Raw genomic sequence first — 26,925 nt, forward strand, 5'->3', positions numbered from 1 at the left:
GTTCCCCTCAATTCCAGACTCTCATATCCAGTGGCCTATCTTAGATCTTCATGTGATGTTTAGTAGGCATCCCAGAATTAGTACATTCCAACTGAACTCTCAATTTTTTACACAAACTTTTCCATTTAGGATCTTTACCATTTCAGTAAATGGCAATTTCATCATTCTGGTTTCCTGCTGAAAAACAAACAAACCAAAACAAAATAAAAAAAACCCCCAAACCCTTTGAATTCTCTCTTTTCCCTATTATTCCTATGCAATTTATAGTAAATGCTGTTGTTTTACTTTGAAAATGAGTCCAGATGCCAGTCACTTCTCAGCACCCTGCCTCACGGCACCCCTCTGCCTCTGTCTGTGGTCACGTTTCTGCTTGTGGGTCCCCCTCATTTAGTGCTGCACAGCCCCTCCCCTGGCTTGAGTGTCCTTTCAGCTCAGCAGCCACTCAGCTCAGACTTTGAAAACTTCAGTGAAATCACATTTCCTTCAGCTTCACACCCAGTAGTGACCTCATTCACTTAGAGTAAATCAAAGCCCTTGCAGTGGCCAGGAGGCCCTCATGTCTGGTTCTCCATTATCTCTTTTACCTCTTGTCCTTTGTCCCCACGTCGCTAGTCTTACTAACCTTTCCAAGCCTGCTCCCTCCTTTGGATCTGTTCACTTAAATGTTCGTCTGCTTGGGGTAACCTCATGGCTTGCTCTCTCATGTCTTTCAGGTTTGGCTCAAGTCTTTACCTCTGAGGCCTCTTGCACCAAATACTTGTTGTTTTTCCACATTGGCTCTCCAGTTGTGACACAGACTACTCAGAGTTTTTGTCAGACTCCACAGATCTAAGGGCCTAGACTGCAAGACTATTTCCACCTCAGCTGCCAGTCAGCTGCCAGTCAGTCACCAGTCCCAGGGCTACCTGTGCTTGTGACTGGACCAGCTATAAATTTGATCCCATAGTCCTCTCTTTAGGTTTGATAATTTCCTAGACAGATTCACTGAAGTCAGGAAATTGCCTAACTGTGCTTACTGGTTTATTGTAAAGAATACAGGTAAACAGACAAATGGCAGACATGCACAGGGCAAGGTTTGGGGGAGGAGCGTGGCTCAGAGCTTCCATGCCTTCTCTCTGCCCATACCTCCTCAGCACATCAGTGTGTTCAACCCAGAAACTCCTTGAATCCTGTCATTGAGTGGTTTTAATGGTTTCAAATCATTGACCATGGATGATTGAACTCACTGGGAGTGATGGTGCTGAATGTTCTAAACCTCTGATTGCATGGTTGATTTTGTCGTGACTAGCCCCCATCCTGAAGTTACCTGGGGCCCGCCTCCCCATGAATTATTTCATTAGCATAGCAAAGTCAGTAAGTTACAAGGGCTTTAGGAGCTCTGTGCCAGGAACTCAGGACAAAGGCTGAATATTTATTATTATTATTATTTTTTAAGATTTTATTTATTTGTTCATGAGAGACAGAGAGAGAGAGACAGCGAGAGAGACAGCGAGAGAGACAGAGAGAGAAGCAAGCTCCATGTAGGGAGCACACTGTGGGACTCCATCCCGGATCTCCAGGATCAGGCCCTGGGCCAAAGGCGGCGCTAAACTGCTGAGCCACCCGGGCTGCCCTGAATAATTTTTTTTTTTAATCTTAGGCCCCTGTCCTGACCCTCCCTGTGTAAAATAACAACTGTTCCATACCTGTAATCCTGTGTTCCTTCCCCTTATCCTGATTTATTTTCTTCCACAGCATTGGCCCTCATCTGATGAACTGTATGTTTTCTCGTACCCATGTTTGTTCTGTCTCTTTCCATTAGAACATAAGCTCCCTGAAGGCAGGGACTATGGGTGTCTTGTTCACTGTTGTGTAATATTGCCCAGAACTGAGACTGGCATGGATGATACACAGTAAATTAATACATGCTCTAGTCCTGGGAGGTGAGGAGCCAAGTGTTAGACTACTAAGTGAAAAATAAAAAGGTCTTTTCCAGAGTGCCACCATGTGGCTAGAAGTTTTAGCTTTCTCCAGATACTTGGTTCATTTTGTTTGGAGAAGAGCTAGTGGGAATTTTATCTGGAGATAAAGGGCAGATGCTGCCTAGGCTTTCTATGCACTTGTCCCATATATGAATTGTCTGCTGATTGGTTCTTCTCTGCCCCAGGGTTCTCTTCCAGCTTCACTGTAGTGACTGACTCTGAATCCAGAACCTCTGGTGTTGTTACACATATGGGCTTTCCTCTAGGGCTTTCTCTTCCCTGTCAGCCTGCTTTTGTTTGCTTTCTATCTTCCAGAAATGTGTCAGATTTCTCACATATCATATTCTCTTCCCTCTTCTTTCTTTTTTTTTTTTCTTTTTTCTTCCTCTTATTGTTTATTCTAGTGGGGCAAAGCAGCTGAAATGTGAAAAAAACCAGTTTAGATTTATCTGCATATATACTTACACAGTGAGAACTGCGCAGTTGAATGATTTTTTTTTGGTAATTTAAAATATTTTATTTCTTTTAAAGATTTTATTTATTTTTTTTCATGAGAGACAGAGAGAGGCAGAGACATAGGCAGAGCGAGAAGCAGGCTCCCTCAGGGAGCCAGATGTGGGACTTGATCCCAGGACTCTGGGATCATGACCTGAGCCAAAGGCAGATGCTCAGCCACTGAGCCACCCAGGTATCCCACATCCCACAGTTGAATGATTGATCTCTATAGAGATGCTTGAGAAAATGGAAGAAGTGACAGTAGTATTTGTGTTTATGATGATCAATGTCAGAGGAAAAGTTTTTCACGATAAATGCCTTATTCTTTTGGCAATGGGGATAAATGAAGACGGTATTATGCTTATTTAGCTTATTGAAGACTTTATGTGATTTCTTTTTTTTCCTATTAGGGATTTGCAACAAGTCTTGCTGAAGCAGTCACCTCCCTAGATCTGCCTGTGGCAGTTATTAATCTGAAAGAATATGATCCAGATGATCAACTAGTAGAAGAGGTTGGTAATTATGTTATTTTTTTTCTTTAGTCCAAACTCTCAGATGTAATTGTCCTCGTGCATTCTGGGATGAATAGAATCTTCAGAATAAATTTAATTTTTATGCTAAGGAGTTTGAGTTGGTTGAGTTTTCAGTGTTAGAGGTGCTGGATATGTGGTGTGGGACCTGGTCCTCTGGTGTGTGGTCTTTCCTGGGGTGGGGGTAAGGGTGGGAAAGGTTGGGTGGTTTGAAGTTCCCTCCTCCTACCTGCTATGGAGCTCATAATCAGGTGAGGGCTGTGATTGATGGTAGTGTGCTGAGCCTTTGAGCCATGTGTGAGCTCACTGAGAGATTGAGCCATTTGGGTAGCAGAAAGAATATGAGTTTTGGAGTTAGAGAAATCTCTTCCTACCTGTGTGACCTCCATGCATTACTTAATATCTATGTGGGTTTAATTTCTTCATCTGAGAAATGCCCCTCCCTCTCCTAGTTATATTCAGGGGAGTTTGGCCTTATAGTAGTGGTTCAACTGGCAGTATCAGCATTTCCTGGGAACTTGTTAGCAATGCAGCCTAGTCCTGGATGTGGGACTATTTTTATGGGTGTTCCAGGTGGTTCTGGAACAGCTGAAGTTGGGGAAGCACTAGAGCAGGGGTTGGTGAGCTTCTTTCCTAAAAGGCCAGATAGTAAATATCAGCTTTGTGCAGCCACAGGCTGTATGTAATGAATGAAGAAAACATTAAAATAGTTAGTCTGTAAATGAATGAGTGTGACTGTGTGGCCGGGTTCCAGTAAGACTTTATTTAAAAAAACAAACAAACAAACAAACATATAGGCATTGAGCTGGACTAGGCCTGTGGGACATAGTTTGCTAGTCCCGCCCCCCCTTTTTCTTTTTAAGATTTTATGTATTTTATTCAAGATAGACACAGAGAGAGGCAGAGGGAGAAGCAGTCTCCCTGTGAGCAGGGCCCCAGGATCACGACCTGAGCAGAAGGCTGAGCCTCAACCCACTGAGTCACCCAGGCGCTGCTTGCCAGTCTCTTTATGGTAGATAATCTAGCTGTAACTGTCTATTTATTTCCCCCATTAAGAGAATAGTGGAGTGCAAATGAATGAGCTTGAATCTTCTCAGAATTACTTGTGAAAGATTATTAGCAAACTTTGAAACTTTATTATTTAATAATGGATTGCTTATAACTTAGCTCGTGACTGGAATTTATAAGGTGCCTTCAAGCAGGTGGAATACCGTGGCTAACAGGACTGAAGGCGTATTTTGTTCCCCCACATAGGTGATGGTGCCAAGTGTTAAGTTACTTTACATTTAAAACATTTTGTTGTGGGGCACCTGGGTGGCTTAGTGGTTGAGTGTCTGCCTTTGGCTCAGGTTGTGATCCTGGAGTCCTGGGATCAAGTCCCACAGCAGACTCCCCGCAGGGAGCCTGCTTCTTCCTCTGCCTGTGTCTCTGCCTCTCCCAGTCTCTCATGAATAAATCAATAAAATCTTTAAAAAAAAGTTTTGTTGCTTTATTTTTTTAGGTATTTTTAAAGATCTCTGTGTTTCTTTCTGACTGGTTTGGATTTTGTTTCTAATATGACAATTGGAGAGACAGAAACTTAGTGTCTGAAATTGGGATAGAATGGGGTTAAGGGCTCCCGGGGACATATTGACAGGAGCCAGACATTGGATTTTCTCCCCATGCAAGGTGTCCTTGCTCTGTTTTCTTTCACTTTTGAAAATGAGTAATGTCTTGAAAGCACCCTTTGTCCTTAGAGATTAGTATTGATGTGGATGTCAGCATTTTAAAAAGGGTTTTCTTTTTTTTTTTTTTAAATATATATATATATTTTTTTAATTTTTATTTATTTATGATAGTCACAGAGAGATAGAGAGAGGCAGAGACACAGGCAGAGGGAGAAGCAGGCTCCATGCACCGGGAGCCCGACGTGGAATTCGATCCCGGGTCTCCAGGATCGGGCCCTGGGCCAAAGGCAGGCGCCAAACCGCTGCACCACCCAGGGATCCCTAAAAAGGGTTTTCTTTACTGATAAGTTGTATCTTGAATATTCTTCTGAAATAATTACTTTCTTGTTTAGGTTACTAGTAAAAACGTTTGTGCCTTCGTGGTTGCTACATATACAGACGGTCAACCCACCGAAAGTGCAGTGTGGTTCTGCAAATGGTTAGAGGAAGCATCCAGTGATTTTCGATTTGGCAAAACTTACCTGAAGGGTATGAGATACGCTGTATTTGGCCTAGGAAATTCTGTCTATGCCAGCCACTTCAACAAGGTAGGTATGTGTTGAATTATAGGGATAGATTCTCTTTTAATAAAATTCACAGACATGTGTATATGAAATAGTCCACAAACTTTGGTGCTTTGTAATAAACTTTTGTGTTACTCTCTGTAGTGGGGCATTGCTACACACATGTATCCAAGTTTGGTGCATAGTAGGTTCTCAAGTACATTTTTATGGAATAAAATGCTTATACCTTCTATTGTCTAGTGTCACAGTGGTCTGGATTCATGGCCATTGAGTCCAGTCTGCTGTCCCCAGCAGGACCTTGTGGATAGAAGATCACTGCTTCTTTAGACTTTCTCAGCTGCCTGTTCTGTTGTTGAACAATCTTTATGGCTCAAGCTATAACTCTGAATACAGTTGAACTCCTCGTCTTTTAATGTTATTTTTTAAAGGGAAATAGAAGAAAAACATTCATTGTCTTTTATGTAAGAAGACATTGTTTTCCTAAATAAATTTTCTAAATGAAAACAGAGCCTCTGTTTCTTGTGGTTCTAAACAGTTACTAGAACTTTTGTAAACATACTTCTTCCCAAAATGGGCCCAGCCTGGCTCACCTGTCTTTGGTAGAATGTGAGTAAAGTTGAAAGTGGAGACCTTTCTTTAAGCTTGTTTTAATTCAGTCTTTTGTAGGATCTTACCAGAATGTAACCAGTGTAGTGCTTGCAGGTTGCAGCTGGGGCTGGAGGGCCAGCTTAGGCCCGGTTCCCTCTTCCCAACAGCCAGTGGTGGGCTCCCAGAGGAACTTGGGGCTTTTTTTTTCCCCAAAGATTTTATTTTTTTATTCATGAGAGACACAAAGAGAGAGGCAGAGACATAGGCAGAGGGAGAAGGAGGCTCTCCATGGGGAACCTGATTTGGGACTCGATCCTGGAGCTTGGATCATGCCCTGAGCCAAAGGCAGACACTCAACCGCTGAGCCACCCAGAAGTCCCAGAACTTGGGCTTTTTGTAGAGCAATCCTCAAGCCTATGATGTAGAGGATTGTGTCTTAGCTCCTCCATTTTCTTGCAGGTTGGCAAGAATGTTGATAAGTGGCTCTGGATGCTTGGTGCTCATCGTGTGGTGGCTAGAGGAGAGGGGGACTGTGACGTGGTTAAAAGCAAACATGGCAGCATCGAGGCAGACTTCAGAGTTTGGAAGACCAAGTTCCTCGCCCGGCTGCAGGCACTTCAGAAAGCAGAGAAAAAGCCTTGTGACGGCAACTGCAAGAGAGGCCAGTGTGAATCATCCGTGGTACGGAGCCTCTGTGTCCGTGTCTCACTGTTTTCCTCCTTTGTGTGGGGATGCTGGACCTTACCTCTGCCCTGAGAAACATCTTCTAACATCTGGTTAGAAGGAAGATCAGCAGCTCCCTTGGTGGCATTTTTGAGTTGGCCTTCCTAGTGAAGCCATTGTGTGTTCCAGACACTTTCCTGTTTCTGTGCTTTAATGGTTGCATTGCCAGAGTGGCCGTCTTCTACATAGTTGGCAGGTAGGAGACATAGCCCTGAGGTTAGGTGTGTCCCAGGCTGAGCTCCTGCCTTCGTATCCCCAACTACATCTTTCTCCTGACTTCTTTCTGAATGACTCCATTAATCTCTCAGACTAGAAGACTGCCCATCATCCTAGCTTCCTGTCTTTGTCCCTCACATTGTAAGCATGTCTCTTTGGTCCTTGTTCAGGGACCTTTGTTCTTTGGAAGCTCATGTCAGCAGGCTCTTCACTGCTGCTGTTGTCCTTTGGCCAACTGCTCACTTGGTGTCATTCAGGAACCACTTTACTTTCTGACTCACTTTCTTTCCACCTTGTTCTTGTCATTACCCTTTGGGGCAAAGCCATCAGTGTGGGTATTAACCAGCATCCTGCCTGCTAGGTGCCTGGCCTCCATGTCTTCAGGTGCCATTGTCTTCTCTGACCTTGGCATTTCACTTCCCTGGTCACCTTTGAAATTTCATGTTCCTGTGACCTCAACAATGACCTCAGGTGTAATACTTTATTTATTTATTTTTTTTAAATTTTTATTTATTTATGATAGTCACAGAGAGAGAGAGAGAGAGAGAGGCAGAGACATAGGCAGAGGGAGAAGCAGGCTCCATGCACCGGGAGCCCGACGTGGGATTCGATCCCGGGTCTCCAGGATCATGCCCTGGGCCAAAGGCAGGCGCCAAACCGCTGCGCCACCCAGGGATCCTGATCCCATGCCTTTTTCATTGTATAATGAAAACTCTTTACTTCACTTCTGTCCTTACTCAGTTTAGATTTTATACTCATTCTTTTATAGACATCTTCAATGGCCTTGCCTTCCTTCCAGTCCTTTTTCTAACCCAAATGACCAAACCCCAAGCTAGGTTGAAACCTACCACCTGGCTTCTTCCCCTTTGCTGACTGCTTGCTCTTTGACCCTGGATCCATGACCACAGGTCCATGTGTGCGCTCAGACCTGCCCAGCAGTGTCCAGCATGCTTGTGGAAGTTCCCTTTCTCACTCTCTAGGGTGACTGTTGAATACTTTTTCTTCCTGTTCCTTCCTCCAGGTCTTGTAGGAAGCTGCCAGGGACCTCCTATAGTGCCCGCACCCCATCCTCACATCGTCCCCAAGTTGATGGCCATGGGTCAGTCCTGCCATAGCCACTCTGTGCATGCTCTGGAATCAAGGGCTTTGTCCCTGTGTTTTCTCTGTCTCTCTTCCTGCACTGTTAGTTTCCTCCTCTTTACTAGATTGCTCTGTAAATTTATAAACATGTCTTGGAATCACCTGTGTTCAAAGGAACAAGAAAAGTAAGAAACAAAGGTTTCCTTTGTTTTTTATGTTTCAGCTATTGTTTCATTTTTCTGTTCTCTTTTCTAGCTAGTCTCTTTGCTTACTTTTGGTTATCTCCTCCCCCCCCCCCCCCCGACCCTTGGTCCTAATATTATTTTACACTGTTTAAAAGAAATTGAGGTAAAATTCATGTACATAAAGATAAGGATATAATCTAGTGGTGTTTAGAGCTTTCAGAGTCTTGTGCAAACACCGCCTGCTTCAGAGTGCCCCTTTTGTATGTGTTGGTGCATTTGTTTGTTTTCACCCTGGCCAGTTTCTAGCTAATCTGTGTTCATGTTTGCTGGTTCTTCTGCCTGCCCAAATCTGCTCCTGAAACTCCCAAGTAAAATTTTTAGTTCAGATCAAGAATTTGTTTCTTTTTTATAATTTCTGTCTCTGTGTCAATGCTCTCTGTTTGTTGGGACATTGTTCTTCTGGTTTCCTTAAGCTCTTGAAGCGTATTTAAGACCATTGACTCAAAGTCTCTATCTAGTCCATGGCCTGTGTGTCCTCAGGGATGGTTCCAGTTGATTTATCCTGTGGATAGGCCAGACCTTTTTAGTTGTTCGCACATGCTGTAACGTTGTGTTGAAAACTGCAAGTTTTTAATATTATAATGTGTTAACTCTGGAAATCAAATTCTTTCTCCTCCTCAGAGTTTTATTTTTGTAGTTTGCTGGGTTGTAATTGTTTAGGGGACTTAAAAACCATCTTTGTAAAGACTGTCTATTGTGCGTGGTTTCTGAGGTCTGTTTCTTTAGCTTGTATTCCAGGTAGTATTGTGACAGGTTTCCTTTAATGTCATAATGTCATTTTTAAGTTTCCTTTTTCCTTCTTTTTTTTAGATTTATTTATTTTAGAGAGAGAGAGAGAGAGAGAGAGGGAGCGAGAGCATGCATGCACTGAAGTGGAGGGAGAGGCAGAGAGAGAGGAAGAGAGAGAATCTGGAGCAGACTCCCCGCTGAGCATGGAGCCTGATGTGGGGCTTGATCCCAGAACCCTGAGATCATGACCTGAACCAAAATCAAGAGTTGGATGCTCAACCATCTGAGCCATCCAGGTGCCCCAAGTCTCTTTTTTCTTGATTCTGTGTTCACTTGGTTCTTGTAAACCTTTGTGAGAACTCTGGGAGTTGGTCAGAGATGGGCCCTTGGAGTTATCTACTCTGCCATTTTTGCCGATATCACCCTCGGTTCTTAACATTTAAACAGACCTAAGTAAACAAAATTTTTTTAATCAAAAGTAACACTTGTACATTTAAACCCTCAAATAGTAAAAAAAAAAAAAAAAAAAAAAAATAAACCCTCAAATAGTACTTCCAGGCTTTTATGAAAAACTATGCTTTCTTACCTTACTCTAACTCTTATTTTTCTTGGGCAATCACTTTTAATTCTAGCTTTTTCATTAGATATTTACCTCTGTATTCGTAAATAATAGTCCCTTCTTGCTATTTTTTAATTTGTTAAAACATCTCGAGATCTCTTGCTCTCTCTTACACTCACACAGACATGCATATCCAGTATCACTTCCCTTCCTCTCATTTTCCTATACAGTCGTATCACACTTTCTGGCTAGACTGTAACTTGTTGTGTCGTTACTGTGACTATGTATGTTTCCATCTGTCCTGTGTGCTGTCGTGTTACTTGTTCCTTCCCAAACGTTTATTTCCCTTATGTAGTGGCTATATCTGCTTTGATTTCTCTATAATCATCACTAATTCATTAGAAAAAATTCAAATGGAATTGAAAATTATTTTTCAGCATTCTGTTGTTTTTATTGCTTTCCTGGAGGCTTCTCATGAGTCCTCTTTCCTCCACCTTGGCCTGGTTGCTCTCCAAACCTTGGGGTGGGTGAAGGCCTCTGTCTTCTGTCCACCGTGACACACAACCTTCCTTTGGCTTCCTGGGTTAGATTCCCTTATTCTGGTATCTTCCATCTTCTTATTTCTTGGTTTACTCTTGTTTTTGGAGCATATTCTCCAATAGGTCTCTGAGAAGGGTTGTTTTGGAAGTAAGTTTTCAGAATTTTATACCTGCCTGTTTTTATCTTGCCTTTTTTCATAGATGCTTTGCTGATTAGAGTTCTAGCTGGGAGCAATTTTTTTTTCCCCCAGAAAAGATATTGATCCACTCACTGTCTTCTAGCTGGAATGAATATTGCTTTTGGTAACTTCGATTTAATTTGGTTCTGAATTTTTAGGATAAAATCCTCCTCCTTTACCCTTCACAGAGACTTTAGAACCTTTTAATAAAATCCCTATAACTGTCTATTCTTTACTCTCTTTTCTTCCCCAGATTCTCTGTCTTTTCTGCTTTCTTCTTTCTCAGAACATTTATTTCTAGTTTACCTGTACGTGAGAAATGCAGCCTCGTGGGGTCCCGGCCTTGATTTTGGTCTTCTGTTGGTCTCTTCTCCTGGTATTGTATCCTTGCCTTTGCCCATTTTTCTCTGTTCCTGTCCAGCTGTCAGTTAAGTTCTCCAGAGTTCAGCAGATGCTCTCAGCTCCATCTCTCACTTACCTCTTAGGATTCCATTTTATTTTTTTTCCCTAGGATTCCGTTTTTAGTTCATATTTGTCCTCTTTGAATTTGTCATGTTTGCCAGCTTAGTGATACATTTAAAAATTATGGTATTAAAATATTCTGTTATTCAGTGTTATTTTCCATTAGAAGGGGTGTTCTCTCCACTCTGCAGCTGGGAGAAGTCCCATGTCATGCTCACCCACTCTCGTTGACTTTCCCACAGCAGCTGCTCCTGCCTAGGTCCCAGGACATCATGTTTTCATGCCTCATGGATATTCCTCTGTCTTCATTTTACTTGACCTCTCAACGGTATTCGATACCACTGATTCCTTCTTTGAATCACTCTCATTTCTTGGTTTTTGTGATACCATTTTCATGGTTTTCTTCCTTTTTCGCTTGGGACCATCTTCCTTTATCTAACCTCTGTATGGTGGAATGATTCAGGGCTTGGTGCTAGGTTCTTTTCTTTGTTAATACTTACCTTAGTTACATGGCTTTAAGTTCTGTCTATATGCTAGTATTCCTGTGTTTATATTTCCACCTCTGAGGTTTACCCGGAATTTTGCTCTCTTTTGTGCATCTTCTTTAAAATCTCGGCTTAGATGTCTGTGGCATCTCATACTTTATAAATTCCAAATGGAGCTTTTCATTTCCACTTCCCCGGTCTGTTTCTCATCTCCGTAAACAGCACCACCATCTCAAGTACATACAAAAGAAACTTGAGAGCCATGCTTCATTTCTTCCTTTTTTTCATTCCTGCATTTAGTTCCTCACTAAGCCTGGTTGGTTCTGTGTCCCAAACAGAGGTGAAGAAACTTTTTTTGTAAAGGGCCTACTGGTACATATTTCCTTTTTTGTGGGTCATACGGTTTTTGTTGGAACTATCAGTTCTGCCACTGTATCAAGAAAGTAGCTATAGGTGATGTGCAAGTGATGGTTGCTTGCTTGATGTGGCTTGTGAGCCATAGTTTGTTGGCCTCTATCCTAAAATATCTCAGATCTATCCAGTGAACTCATAATTTGAGGGGTTTGCTACTTTGAATAATGTATTTCCGAAACATTGATATTCCAGGAGGAAGAGCCCTCTGAGAGCACCAGTGAGGAAGAATCTGGTACTGAAGACCATCAGAATTTAAATTCTGTCGTTGATGTTGAGGACCTTGGCAAGATTATGAATTGTGTGAAGAAAGAAAAGGTACTACAATCCTGGGAAACAGTGAACTTGGTTCCTGCAGTTAGCTAACATCTAGCATTCTGTATCAGTGTGTGGTCCATCTGAGCTCATTAGACAGTCTTCTTTCTTTGCCTCCCTCTTGAGAGTGTTATACTTCTTTGCCATTTTTACGTGAGTTTTGTGAAAATCTTCCCTCTAAGCCCTGTGAAAGTGAGCTTGTAGTAGGATAGGCAGATTTGAGGGCAGGGATTGAGGAAAAGGTGGAGGGGCTTCATTCAGTGTTATGGTTGCAAAGATAGGATGAATGGCATGAAGAGATTGAGTGAGTGCAGATTCCAAGTGGAACTCTCTTATAGGTGCTTCCCTGTTCTCTAGGCTGAGTGGAGTTGGGCTTAGGGATAGCACCTTGGTTTGTAGGTGTTGAGATTGATGTAGGTGGAGACCCTAGGAACCTAGGAAGCATTAGTCTGGGTTGTCATTGTTGCAGTTAACGAGATGGGTGTGAGAATGTACAGTGCACTATGATTTTACATAGATTCCAATGATCTGAAATTGAAATAGTATGATATACACAATAGCATAAAAGTAAATAGACTCAATTTACATGTGAGTTTTGGGAAATGACAATATCCTACTAAAAATGTATTAAGTGCATAAATTTTAGAAATGAAAGAAGTAAAACTATGGAAAAATACAAGAAAATCAATGATAAAATTAACACACTCAAATGAAAGAATAGCAGGATATAATAAGGCAAAAAAGCCAGTAGCCTTCCAAACAACCAGTTAGAAGCCATAATAGAAGACCCCTATACAGCTGTGTATAAAAGATAAATAAGTACAGAGAAATAAATTTAAAAAGAGATATTCTAAATCTCTGTAATGAAAACTGAAAACATTCCTGAAAGATATAACAATGCCTTGAACAGATTTACCTCTGTTTTTTAGATATGGTGACTCAGTGTTCTAAAGATGTCAATTTTCTTTTATCCAGAAATAAAAGAGATGAAAATCCCATTAAAAATTTTTTTTTAAAAGATTTTATTTATTTATTCATGAGAGACACAGGAGGCAGAGGGAGAATCGGGCTCCTTGAAGGGATGCTGATGCAGGACTCGATCCCGGGACTCCAGGATTATGCCCTGGGCCGAAGGCAGGCAGTAAACCGCTGAGCCACCCAGGGATCCCTAACATTTTAGAAAGCATTAAAATTTTTAATAACTTTTTTTTTTCCTGGAGTTAGACTGGTTGATTCATATGGAAAAACAAACATGTAAGAATAGTTAGGAAAGCCTTGGTATAGTAATGAGAAAGACTAGCTCTACCAGATATTAAGACTTACTACAAGGCATCTGTAATTAAAACTCTTTTGGTTCTTGTTGAGACCGATTGATGCAACAGAATAGAATTTCAGGAACAGCCCTAAGAATATATGGGAATTTCACATACGATAAAGATGGCATTTCTTTTCCCTGGGGGAACAATATACTTTTAAGATAGATGATGTTGGCAACCAGATAGCTCTCTGTGGAAACTTAAAATTGGCTCTGTGCCTCTTACATATGTCAGAATGAACTCCAATTGGGTCAGAGATCTCGATGTTGAAGAAAAATGTAAATAATAGATTAAGATGCATTATTTTATAGCTTGGAGAAAGGTTTTGTGTATGATTTAAAATCTAGAAACAGTAAAAGATTAAATTTACAAATAGTTTTTGAAAAAGATTTGGATGGTTATAGGCATATCAAAAGACATAAAAAGAGGGGAAAATATTTGCCCCTTATATAATAAAGAAGGGTTAATTTTTCTATTGTACAAAGTGCTCTTAAAAGTTGAAAGAAAAAAGACTTGTAGTGAAAAAAATTGGCCAAAACACCTAAATAGACAAGTCTAAAAAAGCTCTACAAGTAGACTTTAAGCATATGAAAACTTGCTCAAATTCACTCAATGAAGGACATGCACATTAAAACTATACCAACGTGTATTTCTTACCTACCAAAATAGCAGAAGTTTAAAAATTGGACAGCACATGTAGCTAATGAGGCTCTGGGAAAACAGGTACTCACACCTTCCTAATGAAAGTCCAGAATGATACATCCTATATAGAGGGGCTTTTGGCAGTCTACACAATCCATACACGTTTACCCATGATCCAGCAGGCCTAGTTGTGTGAATTTGCCTTGAAGATAAATGTTTATAAATACAAAGTGGCAAACACACAAGATTATGCTGCTACAAGCATATATAGCAAACAACTGCCAGTTATTGGTTGAAAAAAGCAGGATATATCCGCACTATATAGATATTGTTATGCAGCTGTGAAAAATAATGAGGTGAGGGTGCCTGGGTAGCCTAGTCAGTTGAGCATCCAACTCTTGATCGTGAGTTCAAGTGCTCCACACTGGGCATGGAGCCTACATTAAAAAGAAATGAGGTGGATTCATGTCTATTAGTGTGATTTTCATGTGGTGTTGGATTTGATTTGGGGGTTGATCTGAATGTAAGATTTTCTTTGCATGTGTTTATTGTCATGGCGTATTTGCGAATTTATAATTTGTGTATGCATGTATAAATAGTATTTTGTAGCCGTGTTTACAGAAAGAACCTTTCATATTATTTTTTTTTATTTCCTTAAGATTTATTTACTTATTTTAGAGAGAGAGCTAGAGCAAGAGGGGCAGAGAGGGAGAGAGAATCTCAAGCAGACCCTGAGGTGGGTGTGGAGCCTGACATGGGGCTCACTCGATCTCATGACGATGAGATCATGACCTGAGTGGAAACCAAGGGTCGAATGCTTAACCAACTGCATTAAAAGCAGAACCTTCCGTGTTCTGACACCAGCTAACACCCAGTTCAGTTCAGGTGACCTGCTGTTCAGCTTTGACACTAGTTAACTACCTAGAGTTAGCCTCAAGACTGTGCAGGCTTGGTTTATAGTCTTGCACAACACTGCCTCCACTTCAGATGGCAGCTCTAAGTTGGAGGCCACCTGCACTTCTGATCAGTTGGTTTTAAATTTGGAGGTCTCATGATCCTGTGTTTCAGTAATTTGCTAGAATATCGAGAACTCACTGAAAGCACTATACTCACAATGAGAATTTTGAAAGATGCAAATTAGAAATAACCAAGTGGCAAAGACACACAGGGCAAGGTCTCAGAATAGAGGGGTGGGGAAGAGACTCAAGAGTTTCTGTGCCCTCTCTGTGTGAAATCCAGGCACATCATCCCTTCCCACCATGTCCATGTGTTCACTAACTAGGGAGCTATACTGAGCTTTAACATCCAGAATTTTTATTGGAATTCCATTGCATGGGCCAGACTGATTAGACCATTGGCTATGTGATTGAACTCATTCTCCAGCTGACCTTCCTCCCTGTTTCTTTCCCTGGAGATCCAGCTGGCCCAAAGTTGGATTGAGTGGTTGGTTTTTCTGATGATGACCAGCCCCCATCCTGAACCTACGTAGCCCCCTCATTTGCATAACAATGACCCTTCTGGCACTTAGAAAATGCCAAGGGGTTTTGAAGCTCCCTGCCCGGAACTGGGGACAAAGAACAGATGTATTGAACTGGGGACAAAGAACAGATGTATTCTTTGTTATTCCCCAGGCCTAGAGACAAAGGTGGTTAGCACTCAGATCTTGTTTTCTAAATATTATTCTTCACTTAAAGGAACAGGACTTCTTGGAGAAATGACTGCTCCCAGGGTTGAGGAAGGAAGATTAACAGATGGGCCTGGGACATCTTGTTGGGCAAGTAGATCCTTAGTGACTAATGGACATGTCAAAAGGACACCAGAACCAGCTTGAAGAGTTTCCCACAGGCTAAATTTGGGACAATCTAAGCATCAAAAATGAACATGATGATTATATAATGAGCATAATGGATTGTATTGCATCAATCAGTTGTGCTACTCACCAGGCCTTGTGCTACTCAACAATGAGGAAGCACAGGAGAAAGTCTTTAGTGAAGGTTTTCAGGTAATAAATATAGAAGGCATGATAGATTAGAAATTCACTTGTTTTCAATCCTCAGTGTGATAATTGATTTAAGCAAGGATTGGGTGAAATGCACTTAGGGAACACATTCACATAGTCTCAAAATAACATCCCAGAAACTAATCCACTTAGACGTGCCAAAAATAAGTAAATCAGTGGGGGAAAATACTGTTTCAGATGTTTTTCTAATTACAAAGGATAAAATATACCTTTACAAATGGAGTGATGAGGTGATTCTTTTTTTTTTTTTTTTGATGAGGTGATTCTCACCTATACCAAGACCAACCAAGACCAGAGAGTGAGAGAACAAACGGGGAGTGGCAGAAGCCGAGGGAGAAGTAGGCTCCCGGGATCATGACCTGAGTGGAAGGCAGATGCTTAACTGATTGAGCCACCCAGGTGCCCCTAAAAATATTTGTCATATTCTCAGGTAGTCTTTACAACCTCATTTAAAAATATAAAGAAAGGAGCTCCTGGGTGGCTCGGTTAAGTGTCCGACTCTTGATTTCTGCTCAGGTCATGGTCACAGGGTCTCAGTGGGCTCCTCGCTGGGCATGGAACTGCTTGAGATTCTGTCTTTCCCTCCTCCTCTGCCTCCCTCTTCTCTCCCTCTCTTAAAACAACAACAACAAAATCCCAACTTAGAGAAAAAGCTTTTTTTTTCCCAGAAAAATCTTTTAAAACTAGTAAATTGGGTATAGCCTAAGGTGTTACAAACAAGAATTACTTTTGGGAAGTTATCATAAAGGCTGCTTTATTTTGAATTTTACTGTCCCTTTCAGCCTGTACTGAAGAGAAAACTGGCAGATTCCGTGGCTTGTCTGGTCATTTTTGGTTACAGGCACTTAAGACACAAAGTAGTAATTCGGCAGTAGAATGCCCAATCCTATATAATATGTACTAAGCATTACTAAAGAAACCCAAAGTTTCTAATTTAACTGAAGGGTGAAACTCCTCCTGCCTTGTTTACTTTCTGAACTATTTGCCAGCTGCTGTTTTGGATCTCCTTAGGGCCTGGGGAATGGATCGGGAGGCAGGAAAGAGAGAAGTAGAAAGTTCTTATGTGGTACTGTCATCAGAGGCTCTGTGCTCTCATCCTTTGTCAGGTGTTTCAATTTGACTCTTCTTCCAGGCAGTACTGTCTTCGCTTCTTTGGAAACATTGTCCATGGCGTCTCCTGACTCGATTCCTTGCATTGAGCATGTGTACCCTGAAAAGTGAGCTGCTGAGGAAGGAAGGCTTACTCCTTCCTCAGAGCCCTTCCTCTCTTTGAGGTTTACCATTTGTTCTCTCTAGTTCCCAGTTGGTCTGCATCTAAGATCTCCCCCACCTGCACCCCTGTGTGCTCCCACAGGAACACTTCCAAATTCTTTATTCTGGGAGGTCAGGCTGATTCCTGCCTAGAACAAGTGCTCACTTACTAAAGAAACTGGTCTGGGTTTCCTGGGCAGGAGTTCTACACTGAGCATTGATGCCCTCTGAGCATCGGGATGCTGCCCAGCAGCTTCTTTGTTGGTGCCTCTTCCCTGCTGCTTGAGGTGAGAGGAAGGCACCTACCCTCTAGGCTCTCTCTATTTGAGGCAAAGGGAAATCTCAAAATACTTTACCAACATTCTCCAAAGAAATTTTCAAAAATCCTCTGTCCTTATCTGCATGTATTCTACCCTTTGACATCCCTGATGTGAGGGAGGCATTAAATTTTTTTTTATTTAAATTCAATTTAGTTAATGTATAGTGTATTATTAATTTCAGGGGTAGAATTTAGTGATTCATTGGTTGCCTAAACACCCAGTGCCCATTACATCAAGTGCCCTCCTTAATGCCCATCACCCAGTTACTCCATCTGAAGTTGCTAGTTCTTAAATACTCCCTTTGAAAATACATAATTTGATCTGACCCTGCTTGTGGAATTGCATTTAATTTAATGCCCTGCTTACATCTGTTTAAGAAATTCCAAAGAATATAGCTCCCTGTCCCTGTTCTTCTAATTCTCCTTTTCATAGGAAACCACAGTTGATAGTTTGGAAATATTCTCCCAAGTGTTTTTACTACCTTTACGAACACACCTGCACTTTGGTCTAACTTAATTTTTCTGGCTACACAGATGGATCTTTTTGTATTCCCAAGTCTACAGACTGCTTTTTTTCCATCTAGTATGACAGCTTTCCAGTGCTGTCATACAGATCTACCCACTCCATTCTAGTGTTTATGTAGTGGTCTAGGACTATGTCTTATGATGTGGTTGGCTTCTGTTGATTAATATTTAGGTGTTTTAATACCCTTGTTCTTATATTTTTTGCCACTGGTATAAATTTATCTCAAGAATTAAGTTCATAACATGGAAATTTCTGTATCAAAGGGGATTTTATAGTTTTAATAGATATTTCCAAATTGCCGTATAAAAAATTGAAGTCATTTTTATCTGTTGTTATCTATTGAGAGATGAGATTTCTCTTTATCTTTGCTGACCCGCGGTGTTATCAGTCTTTGAAGTCTTGCCAGCCTGAAAAGTGAAAAATAATAACCTGATTTTAATTTGTATTTCTTTCATTTTGAGTCAGATTGAACACGTTTTCTTTTCCTTTGAACCATCTCTTTCTGTCTACCTGGTAGTAGATAAATTACAAGGTCTGAGGGCATAGACCCCATGATTGCTTTCACTTCTGACACCCATTGCAAGTTTTGGGTGAGAGGGCTTCTGAAAACCAGCCTCAGCTTTGATAATTTACTAGAAAGACTCACAGAACTTTGAGTTCAGGGAGTTCTAGAACTCCCTGAAAGCTGTTATCCTCCTGGTTTTTGTTGCTGGGAAGGGGTACAGAAAATCGGCCAAAGGAAGAGATGCATAGAACAGATTCTAGGAGGCCTTCATTCATTCCCAGAATGTGTCGCCCTCTCAGCATTGATATGTGACGGTAGACATGGATATTGCTAACCTGGGAGGCTTACCTGAGGTTCGGTGTCCAGTTTATACTGGGGCTTCATTATGTAACCATGACTGGGTGACTGCCTGTGTCATTTCTTTCTTTCTTTCTTTCTTTCTTTCTTTCTTTCTTTCTTTCTTTCTTTCTTTCTTTCTTTCTTTCATTTATTTATTTATTTATATTTATTTTTATCTATCTATCTATGTGATTGAACTTGGTCTCCAGCACCTTCCAGTCTAGTGTGGTCTAAGGAGTCCACCGTGAGTAACAGACACTGCTATCACTCAGGAAATTCCAAGGGTTTAGATGTTACTTTCCAAAAACTGGGGACAAAGGCCAGACCTCCCTTCAGGAAAGGGCACTGTATCCATTTTTATATTAGGTGGTTTGGTTGCTTTTGTAAAGCTCATAACCAAAAAATTCTTGGTTGAGTGTAAAACTCTAAGCATTTATAATATCCAAAATTATTTTCCCGATTTAAAATTGCTGTCTTTCCTGTTGCAGCATTTTTGTTACTTATTTCCAAATACTTGCATGTATAGTTTCTGTCATTTTTAGTAGCTTTGTATTTCAGAAGCCCTGGCAGAGGAGCTATTAAGAATGACAAGTATGTGGAATGTGGGTTCAGGGCTTGGCCCAGCAGTGTGTAATTCAGTGATCTGAGGCACAGATTAACCCTCCCCAGCTTTAATCCCCTTGTCTGAGAACAAGGGCTGTGCCCTCTGCCTTCTTCACAGGTGTGAGTCAGATGAGAACACGTGCTTGAGGATGCGTCAATGATCTCAGCCTGACACTTGTCAAAATGAGAGATTTGCTTAGACATTTTAAACTTGTTTATACACTTTACTACAGCTGGCCAGCCAGTCTATTTCAGGTTTTCTTTTTCTTTTTTTTTTTTTTTAAGATGATTTATTCATGAGAGACAGAGAGAGGCAGAGACACAGGCAGAGGGAGAAGCAAGCTCCATGCAGGAAGCCTGACGTGGGGCTCGATCCCAAGTCTCCAGGATCACGCCCTGGGCTGAAGGCGGCGCTAAACCTCTGAGCCACCCTGGCTGCCCCTGTTGCGGGTTTTCTGCTGTTAGAATTGGCACTGGTCTGAGACCTTTTTTAGTTTTAAAAATGTATGAATATTTCTTAGGTTGTATTTTCCTCACATTGATACACTGGGTCAAAGCATATGTGTAATTTTATGACTTTTAATGAAGAATCTGAGTAATTTTTCAGGGGCAAAACTGTCTTAAAACAGGATAGATTTCAGTTCATTAGATACCTGATTTAGATAGATTTCTAGATTTTTCCATAAGATTTAGAGAAGGTATTTAAAACTTTATTTGTTGTGAGTGAAGAGTTGGGAATAATTTTTTCTCCAGCTTTATTGAGTTATGATTGACAAATAAAAATTGTATGTATTTAGATTATACGCTGATTTTTAAGGTATATGATGTGATGATATGTGACATTGTAAAATGATTAACACAATCAAGTTAACAAATTCATCACCTCATGTAGTTACCTTGTGTGTGTGTTTGTGTGTGTGTTGAGAACACTTAAGATCTAATTTTTAGCAAATTCCAAGTATATAGTAAGAGTTTGGAATAATGTGGGTTAGTTTTTTCTGTGCTTTTCATTTTCTGTCCACTAGACAGCACTGGAGAGAACAAACATTTTGGACATCTCTGTAAATTATTTTTTGAAATGAAATGATTTTGGATTTTATGAACTTTAAGGAGTTGATTTATGATATTTTAGATTCTCACAAAAAGTTTCTCATGAAATCATTAGATTTGGAGCAAAAATAAATATTTTTCCAACTTCAGTATGACACGAAAATAAGCCATCAGTTTTTTTCTTTAACTTATGGCAGGATTTTGGAATATGTCTTATATTTTCATTTCATATTGGACATAATATACTAAACTCAGTGGATGTTACTACTGCCTGGCTTTTCTTTTTCACATATTTTTTGGCATTTTCCTTAGGGTCCATTCATACATATTCCTGAGTTACTAGTTCTGCCTGATTCTTGTCAGGTGCTGCACTAAATTAATTGCCTGAGTTGTTACTGTAGAGGATGTGCTAGTACTTAGGAGTATTGGGCCAAAGTACTCCTATTACATGACTTCTTTTAGAGTAATGCTCACTGATTTTCATGGAGTCAAACGGTCTCTGCCTCTGTGTCTGTGGGCAAGTTACTTTACTCTCTGTCCTTTTGTTTTCTCATCTCTAAAGTGGGAGATTATAAAAGTAATGCTTCTAAAGTTGTTATGAAGATGAAGTTCATTCACCTACACACTATTTTATTCCCTGGCATGTATGTACTTGATATCTGTGAACTGTTACCATATGAGAAATTATTTTCAAGTGGGATGGGTTTGGTCCAACTGGTATACCCCTGTGGTGTGCCTCCCTTCCTCTGTAGCAAGATCCAGGGCAGTAATTCTAGGATTAAAGAGATTTTGAGGGGTGGAAGTGATGTCCAAGAACGAGAGAGCTAACATGTGAAACGTTGGAAAGCTAGGAAGACAGATGCGGAAGTGGAGGGGTGGCATGCTGGGGGGCATGGTGTTTTGGGGAGCTCTGAACTGTTTGGCCTATCAAGAGCTTCAAGCAGGAGTGAGGAAGTGTGGAGTGAAATAGAGAAGGAAGGCAGGGGCAAGATACTGGAGGCCTTTTTATTCTCTGTTACGGGGATGTGAATTTTCACCTATAGGCATTGGGAAGCAATGTGGTTTGATTGAATAAGATGGATGGATTAAGGATGTGGGGAAAGAGGGTAATTCCTGTATAACTTCAGGGTATTAGGAGAAATCAAAGTACACATTGAATTATATCATTCAATCCTCATATTGATCCTGATATCCATACTATTATTGTCTCCATTTTACCATTTACAGGGTAGGAAGCAGGTTTAGAGAAGTCAAACAATTTTTCCAAAGTTGGTTATCTGGCCAGCTGGTAGGGGTGGGGTCAAGCCTCAGCTCCATCTCTTTGTTTTACCCCTCTCCCCAGCGGAAATGGTTTCTAGGAGAGAATCTGAAGAGATTGGATAGGCACAGGGAGTCAGCAAGAGCCTGACAGTTCTTAGGTTGTGTATTTTTTGTTTTTCTCATGGTTTTGATTTATAATTGTAGAGCAGAATGTTCCTTTTTTTCCTGCAGTAAATAAATGTTATTAAATACTCCGCACAGCATGTTCCGGTTAAGCAGACAGTGATATCAGTATCATTAGTTTCGGAAATAAATGGTGAATGCTTGGTAATTACTCACCAGAGAAGCATTTCATTTTACAAAGGGATCTCAGTGTGTCCAGTTCTGATTATAAAGTTGCATAGTTGGGATCCCTGGGTGGCGCAGCGGTTTGGCGCCTGCCTTTGGCCCAGGGCGCGATCCTGGAGCCTCGGGATCGAATCCCACGTCAGGCTCCCGGTGCATGGAGCCTGCTTCTCCCTCTGCCTATGTCTCTGCCTCTCTCTCTCTCTCTCTGTGACTATCATAAATAAATAAAAAAATTAAAAAAAAAAAAGTTGCATAGTACTGCAGTGGAATAACATGAAGCTGTTCTTCTTTCATTATTATTTTTAAGGCTTTGGCTGTTTAATTCACCCAGAAACACAAGTAACACATCCCTTCAACCCCAAGACACTGCCTTTAAACCAACCTGTCCTACCCATGGCTTGTGTAGTCAGGAGCATTATTATAGTGAGTTCTGTCTGCAATTCTTTTCTTTTTTCTTTTCTTTTCTTTTCTTTTCTTTTCTTTTCTTTTCTTTTCTTTTCTTTTCTTTTCTTTTCTTTCTTTTCTTTTCTTTTCTTTTCTTTTCTTTTCTTTTCTTTTCTTTTCTTTTTTTTCTTTTCTTTCTTCCTCCTTTCCCTTTCCCTTTCTTGATATTTATTCATGAAAGACAACAGAGAGAGAGGCAGAGACCTAGGCAGAGGGAGAAGCAGGTTCCATGCAAGAGGCCCAATTTGGACTCAATCCCAGGACTCCGGGATCACTCCCTGAGCCAAAGGCAGACCCTCAACTGCTAAGCCACCCGGGCGTCCCCTGGAATTATTTTCTTAAGTCAGGTTACCCAAAATAGAAACACTGGGTCAGAGGAAAACCATTTGACATCTGGTCAAACTGCTTTTCAGAAAGTTCAGAAAGCATCCTTAAAGCCTAGTAGTAAACAGAAAAACTTTCAGTCCCATTGAAAGCTCGTCATTTAAAAACTGAGCTGTGACAAGCAAGTGGTACATGGGGGTTCGTTTCTTAAAGAAATAGGAATCTGCAGAAGCAGTGTTAAATTGCAGCAGCAGGAGTTTTAGTTTTTATACCTGAAGGAGAGTTTTTAATATTGAAAGTTGCCAGATCTAGAATCAGTTACCAAACTAAGTGAGTTCTACTTTTCTAGAGCCAGGATTAGCCTTCTGGAAGTTTTGAGGCATTCATTTATTTGGCCAAACATTTACAGAATGCCTGCCTTGTGCTAACAAGGCTTCCAGGTTTAGGTAAAGCTGGCTGTATAGAAAGATGACCTTTCTAGAGAACCTGGCAACTGTTTTCTGCATGCCTTGATAAGGAATGGAATCACTGGATGATAAACAAGGATCAATAAAATAAATAGATTTAAACAGTCAGAAGGATTCTTTTTCCCAGAAGGAATGTCTGTATGCTTTGGTAATAAAGAGCTCATTTGTGATAATACACTTGTTTGGCAGTTACCTGGCCAGGTGGAATTTTACCTTACAATCTTTAATGGATGACTTTTTTGCCTTGTTTATTTTCTAGGTGATAATTGGAATGGTACTGTGGTTTCTGGGATGATGGTATGAAGATGAATTAGGTGATGTTGCATGATATCTTTTTAAAAGGAAATTGGTACCATTTTTTGCTCCCATGATTATGTAAGATTAATATAGGCCTATTTGTTTATAAAGGACTTTTCACTTACTTATAGTCATTTTCTTAAGTGCCTAGGACATTAGTTTATAATCAATTTCCTTTTTTTTTTTTTACATGTTCGGAAGTAGCAGCTTCGAGAGGACGTGTATTTTCTTTCACGTTTGGGAGTTGGGATGGGATGGAATTACAAGTTGGGAGACAGGGAGATGGTTTAGTCTGGCTCTTGGAGTTGTCCTTTCCTTAGGAGAAACCAGGGCATGGTGGATGGAGTGAGCCAGTCTGTGGGAATTAAAGCTCTTTGTCCAGCGGGGTGTATGGGGGAAGGGGGGATTCAAGGTTGACCAAATGTGGAATTTTCATTGATTTATGTTTAGGTGGTGTAATAGTTGTATATATATCTGTTTGTTATATAGTATTTTATTCTGGGTTAAACAGTGAATAGTGTCTGTACCCAGGAGATTAGAATTAGAATTTAAATGGTGCTTTAAACTTTCTTGGAGTGTTAGGAACCACTGCCTTTCTTTTCAGAAATGAAGTAACTGCTGCATATGGAAAGTGGGTGACTAAACCACTGTGGAGACAAGGATAAATGTTTGTCCTGAATGCCCAAGACTTTTCATCATGGCCTCTGATCGTTTTCCCATATAAATTTTGTATCTGAATGGTTGAAATGGAGTAGCTACTCTCATATTTTATCATAGATCACTTCTGTAGTGATGGGACATGGGCAGTGTTCCACGATCATCCTTTTCAGGAGTATTCATTTCCTAGGGTCAGAATTTGTTTTCATAACCATGAGAGAGTGTCTCTGGAGCTCTTGAGTCCAGTTTTGGATTTATGTAGCCTTTAGGGTAAGTAGATGAGCTGGTGATGTTTTGTGGTGACAGAGGTTTTTGAGAGCAGATAGTGCCACCTCCTGGCAATTCTTGTGTGATTAGTGGGGAATTCTAGTAACTTGCTATGGAATTACCTCAGAGACCTACAAATGCGGTCAAGGTCAATTCATCTTGCTCCATCACAGACTTCCTTTTTGGTTTTAGGTCTGAAATAGATTTAAAAGAAGCCAAAGGATTCTTTAATTTTAATTTTTTTTTTCTTTTGAGAGAGAAAGAGGGAGCATGAGAGTGGAGAGGGTAGGGACAAATGGACAGGGAGAGAGAATCCCAAGCAGGCTTCACGCATAGCGCTGAGCCTGAGTGGGACTTGATCCCATGACCCTGAGATCATGACCTGAGCTGAAATCAAAGAGTTGGACACTTCACCAACTAAGCCACCTGGATGCCCCTGTTTTTAAGTATTTTAAGAGTAACTGAGGGGTAGCTGGGTGGCGGGGTGGTTCAATGGTTGAGCGTCTGCCTTTGGCTCAGGTTGTAGCCTGGGATCGAGTCGGAAGCCTTTTTCTCCCAATGTCTCTGCCTCTCTCTGTGTCTCTCATGAATAAATAAATAAAATCTTAAAAAAAGAGTAGCTGAAACTTAATGTTTTTAATAAAATACCCAGCATTAAACTGATTGCTTTTATAATGGATGAGAACAAATCATTGATGTTTGTTTATACAATTTTTGGTTCTGAGAATTGTATTACCAGAAGCAAAATTGTTCATTAGCTTTGCATTTTGATTATATTTAGTAATTAAGTATGCTGACTTTAGGACAGAGAACTAACTGTGGGTTTATTGTTTCTCATTTGATACCTTTGAGTCTCTAAAGTACTTTTTCAGTGACTTCCAATTTTGGAGCTAATCCTTAAAGTCACAGAGAAGGTAGAGAAGTTAACTCCAAATTTCATTGGTTTACTTTTCTATTTCTTTTTTTAAATTTATTTTTTTTAAATTTATTTTGTATAGAGAACTTCGAATGTTCCCAAAAGCAGACAGAATGATACAGTAAATCCCTGTCACTTGTCCAGCTTCAAACACAGATCATTCTCCCTTCTGTATTAGTTGGCTGCAGATTTGAGGCATCCTGTGATCTGTCAGGTGTTTTCACTTTTAGGTAGAAAGGATTTACTGTAGGTCTGCTTACTGATTGACTAGGGACTGGGGATTAGAAATGGGCTTGGTGGTGGGGCCACTGCCAAGGTGAATTATATTGCATTCTTAGTAAGAATTCTAAGAATTATACTGCATTTTTGAATTATATTGCTCTTAGTAAGGTCTGGTTAGTGTCTCTTCTAAAGTGTAAATGTCTAAAGACATGTATCGCCTTGGAATTATTGATTAGCATTCTACCACCTTGCAGATTGAGGTAACTTAAAAAAAGAACGTATGTATGGTAAGATTTAAAAAGTGGAAGAAATGTGGCTCAGTGGTTGAACATCCACCTTCTGTTCAGGGTGCAATCCTGGGGTCCTGGGATCAAGTCCCACATCAGGCTCCCTGTAGGGAGTCTGCTTCTTCCTCTGCCTATGTCTCTGCCTCTCTCTCTGTATCTCTCATGAATAAATAAATCAATCTTAAATAAATGGACGGAATGAGTGTAAAGGGTGAAGGTCATCATGTAGTATGAAGCCACTTGCTGAGAATTCAAGATAAGCATGATGTGAGTCTTTACACAGTTATCCGTGTGCTGCTGAATTTTCTAGGGCCAAAGTCAAGAGGAAACACAGTGTTATATTATCCTTCAGATTTCTTTTTTTCACTGAAGACATATTTTTCCCACCAGATCTTCTAGAAGGAGCCATTGGGGTGGCAGGTGGAGGAGTAATTTGGTCTCTGGTCAAATGGTTGAGCAGCTCCAAGCACTATTTTGACTTGTTTTGGGTGTTTGCAGATATAATAACCAGCAATCTTACATTTTATTGAATTCAGTTGTATATCAGGCATAGTGCCTGGTGATTTATTTCTTTTAATCTTAATCTTCCTGCTCCCAGATGTTACTTTCCTCCTTTTTCAGGTGAGGAAATTGAAATTCAGAGAAATAACTTGATGAATTTTGGCAGCTGTCTGTACTCAGATTGCTAAAAATAATTGACATCTAGATAAGTGGATTGTTGATTTATGTTTTGTGGGTGCATGTGTTTGACTGTGTAGTTATGTTTTTGGAAAGAGAAAGAAAAATAAGACTGGCAGGTCTTCCAATCATTGTGTGACTGGGAACGTAATCACTTTGGAGGAGACTGGGTTGTTGGCCAGGGTGGCGTGGTGAGCCCTCCCATCCATGCCCTGTGTTTGTAGTTGGTGTGCTGTTACGCTCATTGCTCACTGCCAGTTCTGAATTTTGTTCTTTTAATTTTAATACAGAGAGAAAAGGAGGAACAGGAGAAAAGTAGTTTGGTCAGGAACACTGTGAAGAATGAAGACAGTGAAAGAAGAACTATGATAACCCCTGCTCTCCGAGAAGCCCTCACTAAACAAGGTGAAAATCCTCAAGAAGTGCTATCACAGTACTAC

At 40.6% G+C, this 26,925-nt stretch overlaps 1 protein-coding gene across 2 annotated transcripts in view; it reads left to right on the top strand.

Moving 5' to 3' along the window:
* Positions 1-26,925, top strand: part of LOC112934119 (S-adenosyl-L-methionine-dependent tRNA 4-demethylwyosine synthase TYW1) — a 201,860-nt gene that overhangs the window by 5,168 nt on the left and 169,767 nt on the right. For both annotated transcript variants that reach the window (XM_026017508.2, XM_072752780.1), the window contains exons 4-8: positions 2,867-2,968; positions 5,046-5,240; positions 6,264-6,485; positions 11,628-11,750; positions 26,776-26,890. In XM_026017508.2, coding sequence (XP_025873293.1) covers positions 2,867-2,968; positions 5,046-5,240; positions 6,264-6,485; positions 11,628-11,750; positions 26,776-26,890 — 757 coding nt within the window. The remainder of the gene's footprint in view (positions 1-2,866; positions 2,969-5,045; positions 5,241-6,263; positions 6,486-11,627; positions 11,751-26,775; positions 26,891-26,925) is intronic.

The sequence above is a fragment of the Vulpes vulpes genome, chromosome 3 (genome assembly GCF_048418805.1).
Source record: "Vulpes vulpes isolate BD-2025 chromosome 3, VulVul3, whole genome shotgun sequence".
Classification (NCBI taxonomy): Eukaryota; Metazoa; Chordata; class Mammalia; order Carnivora; family Canidae; genus Vulpes; species Vulpes vulpes.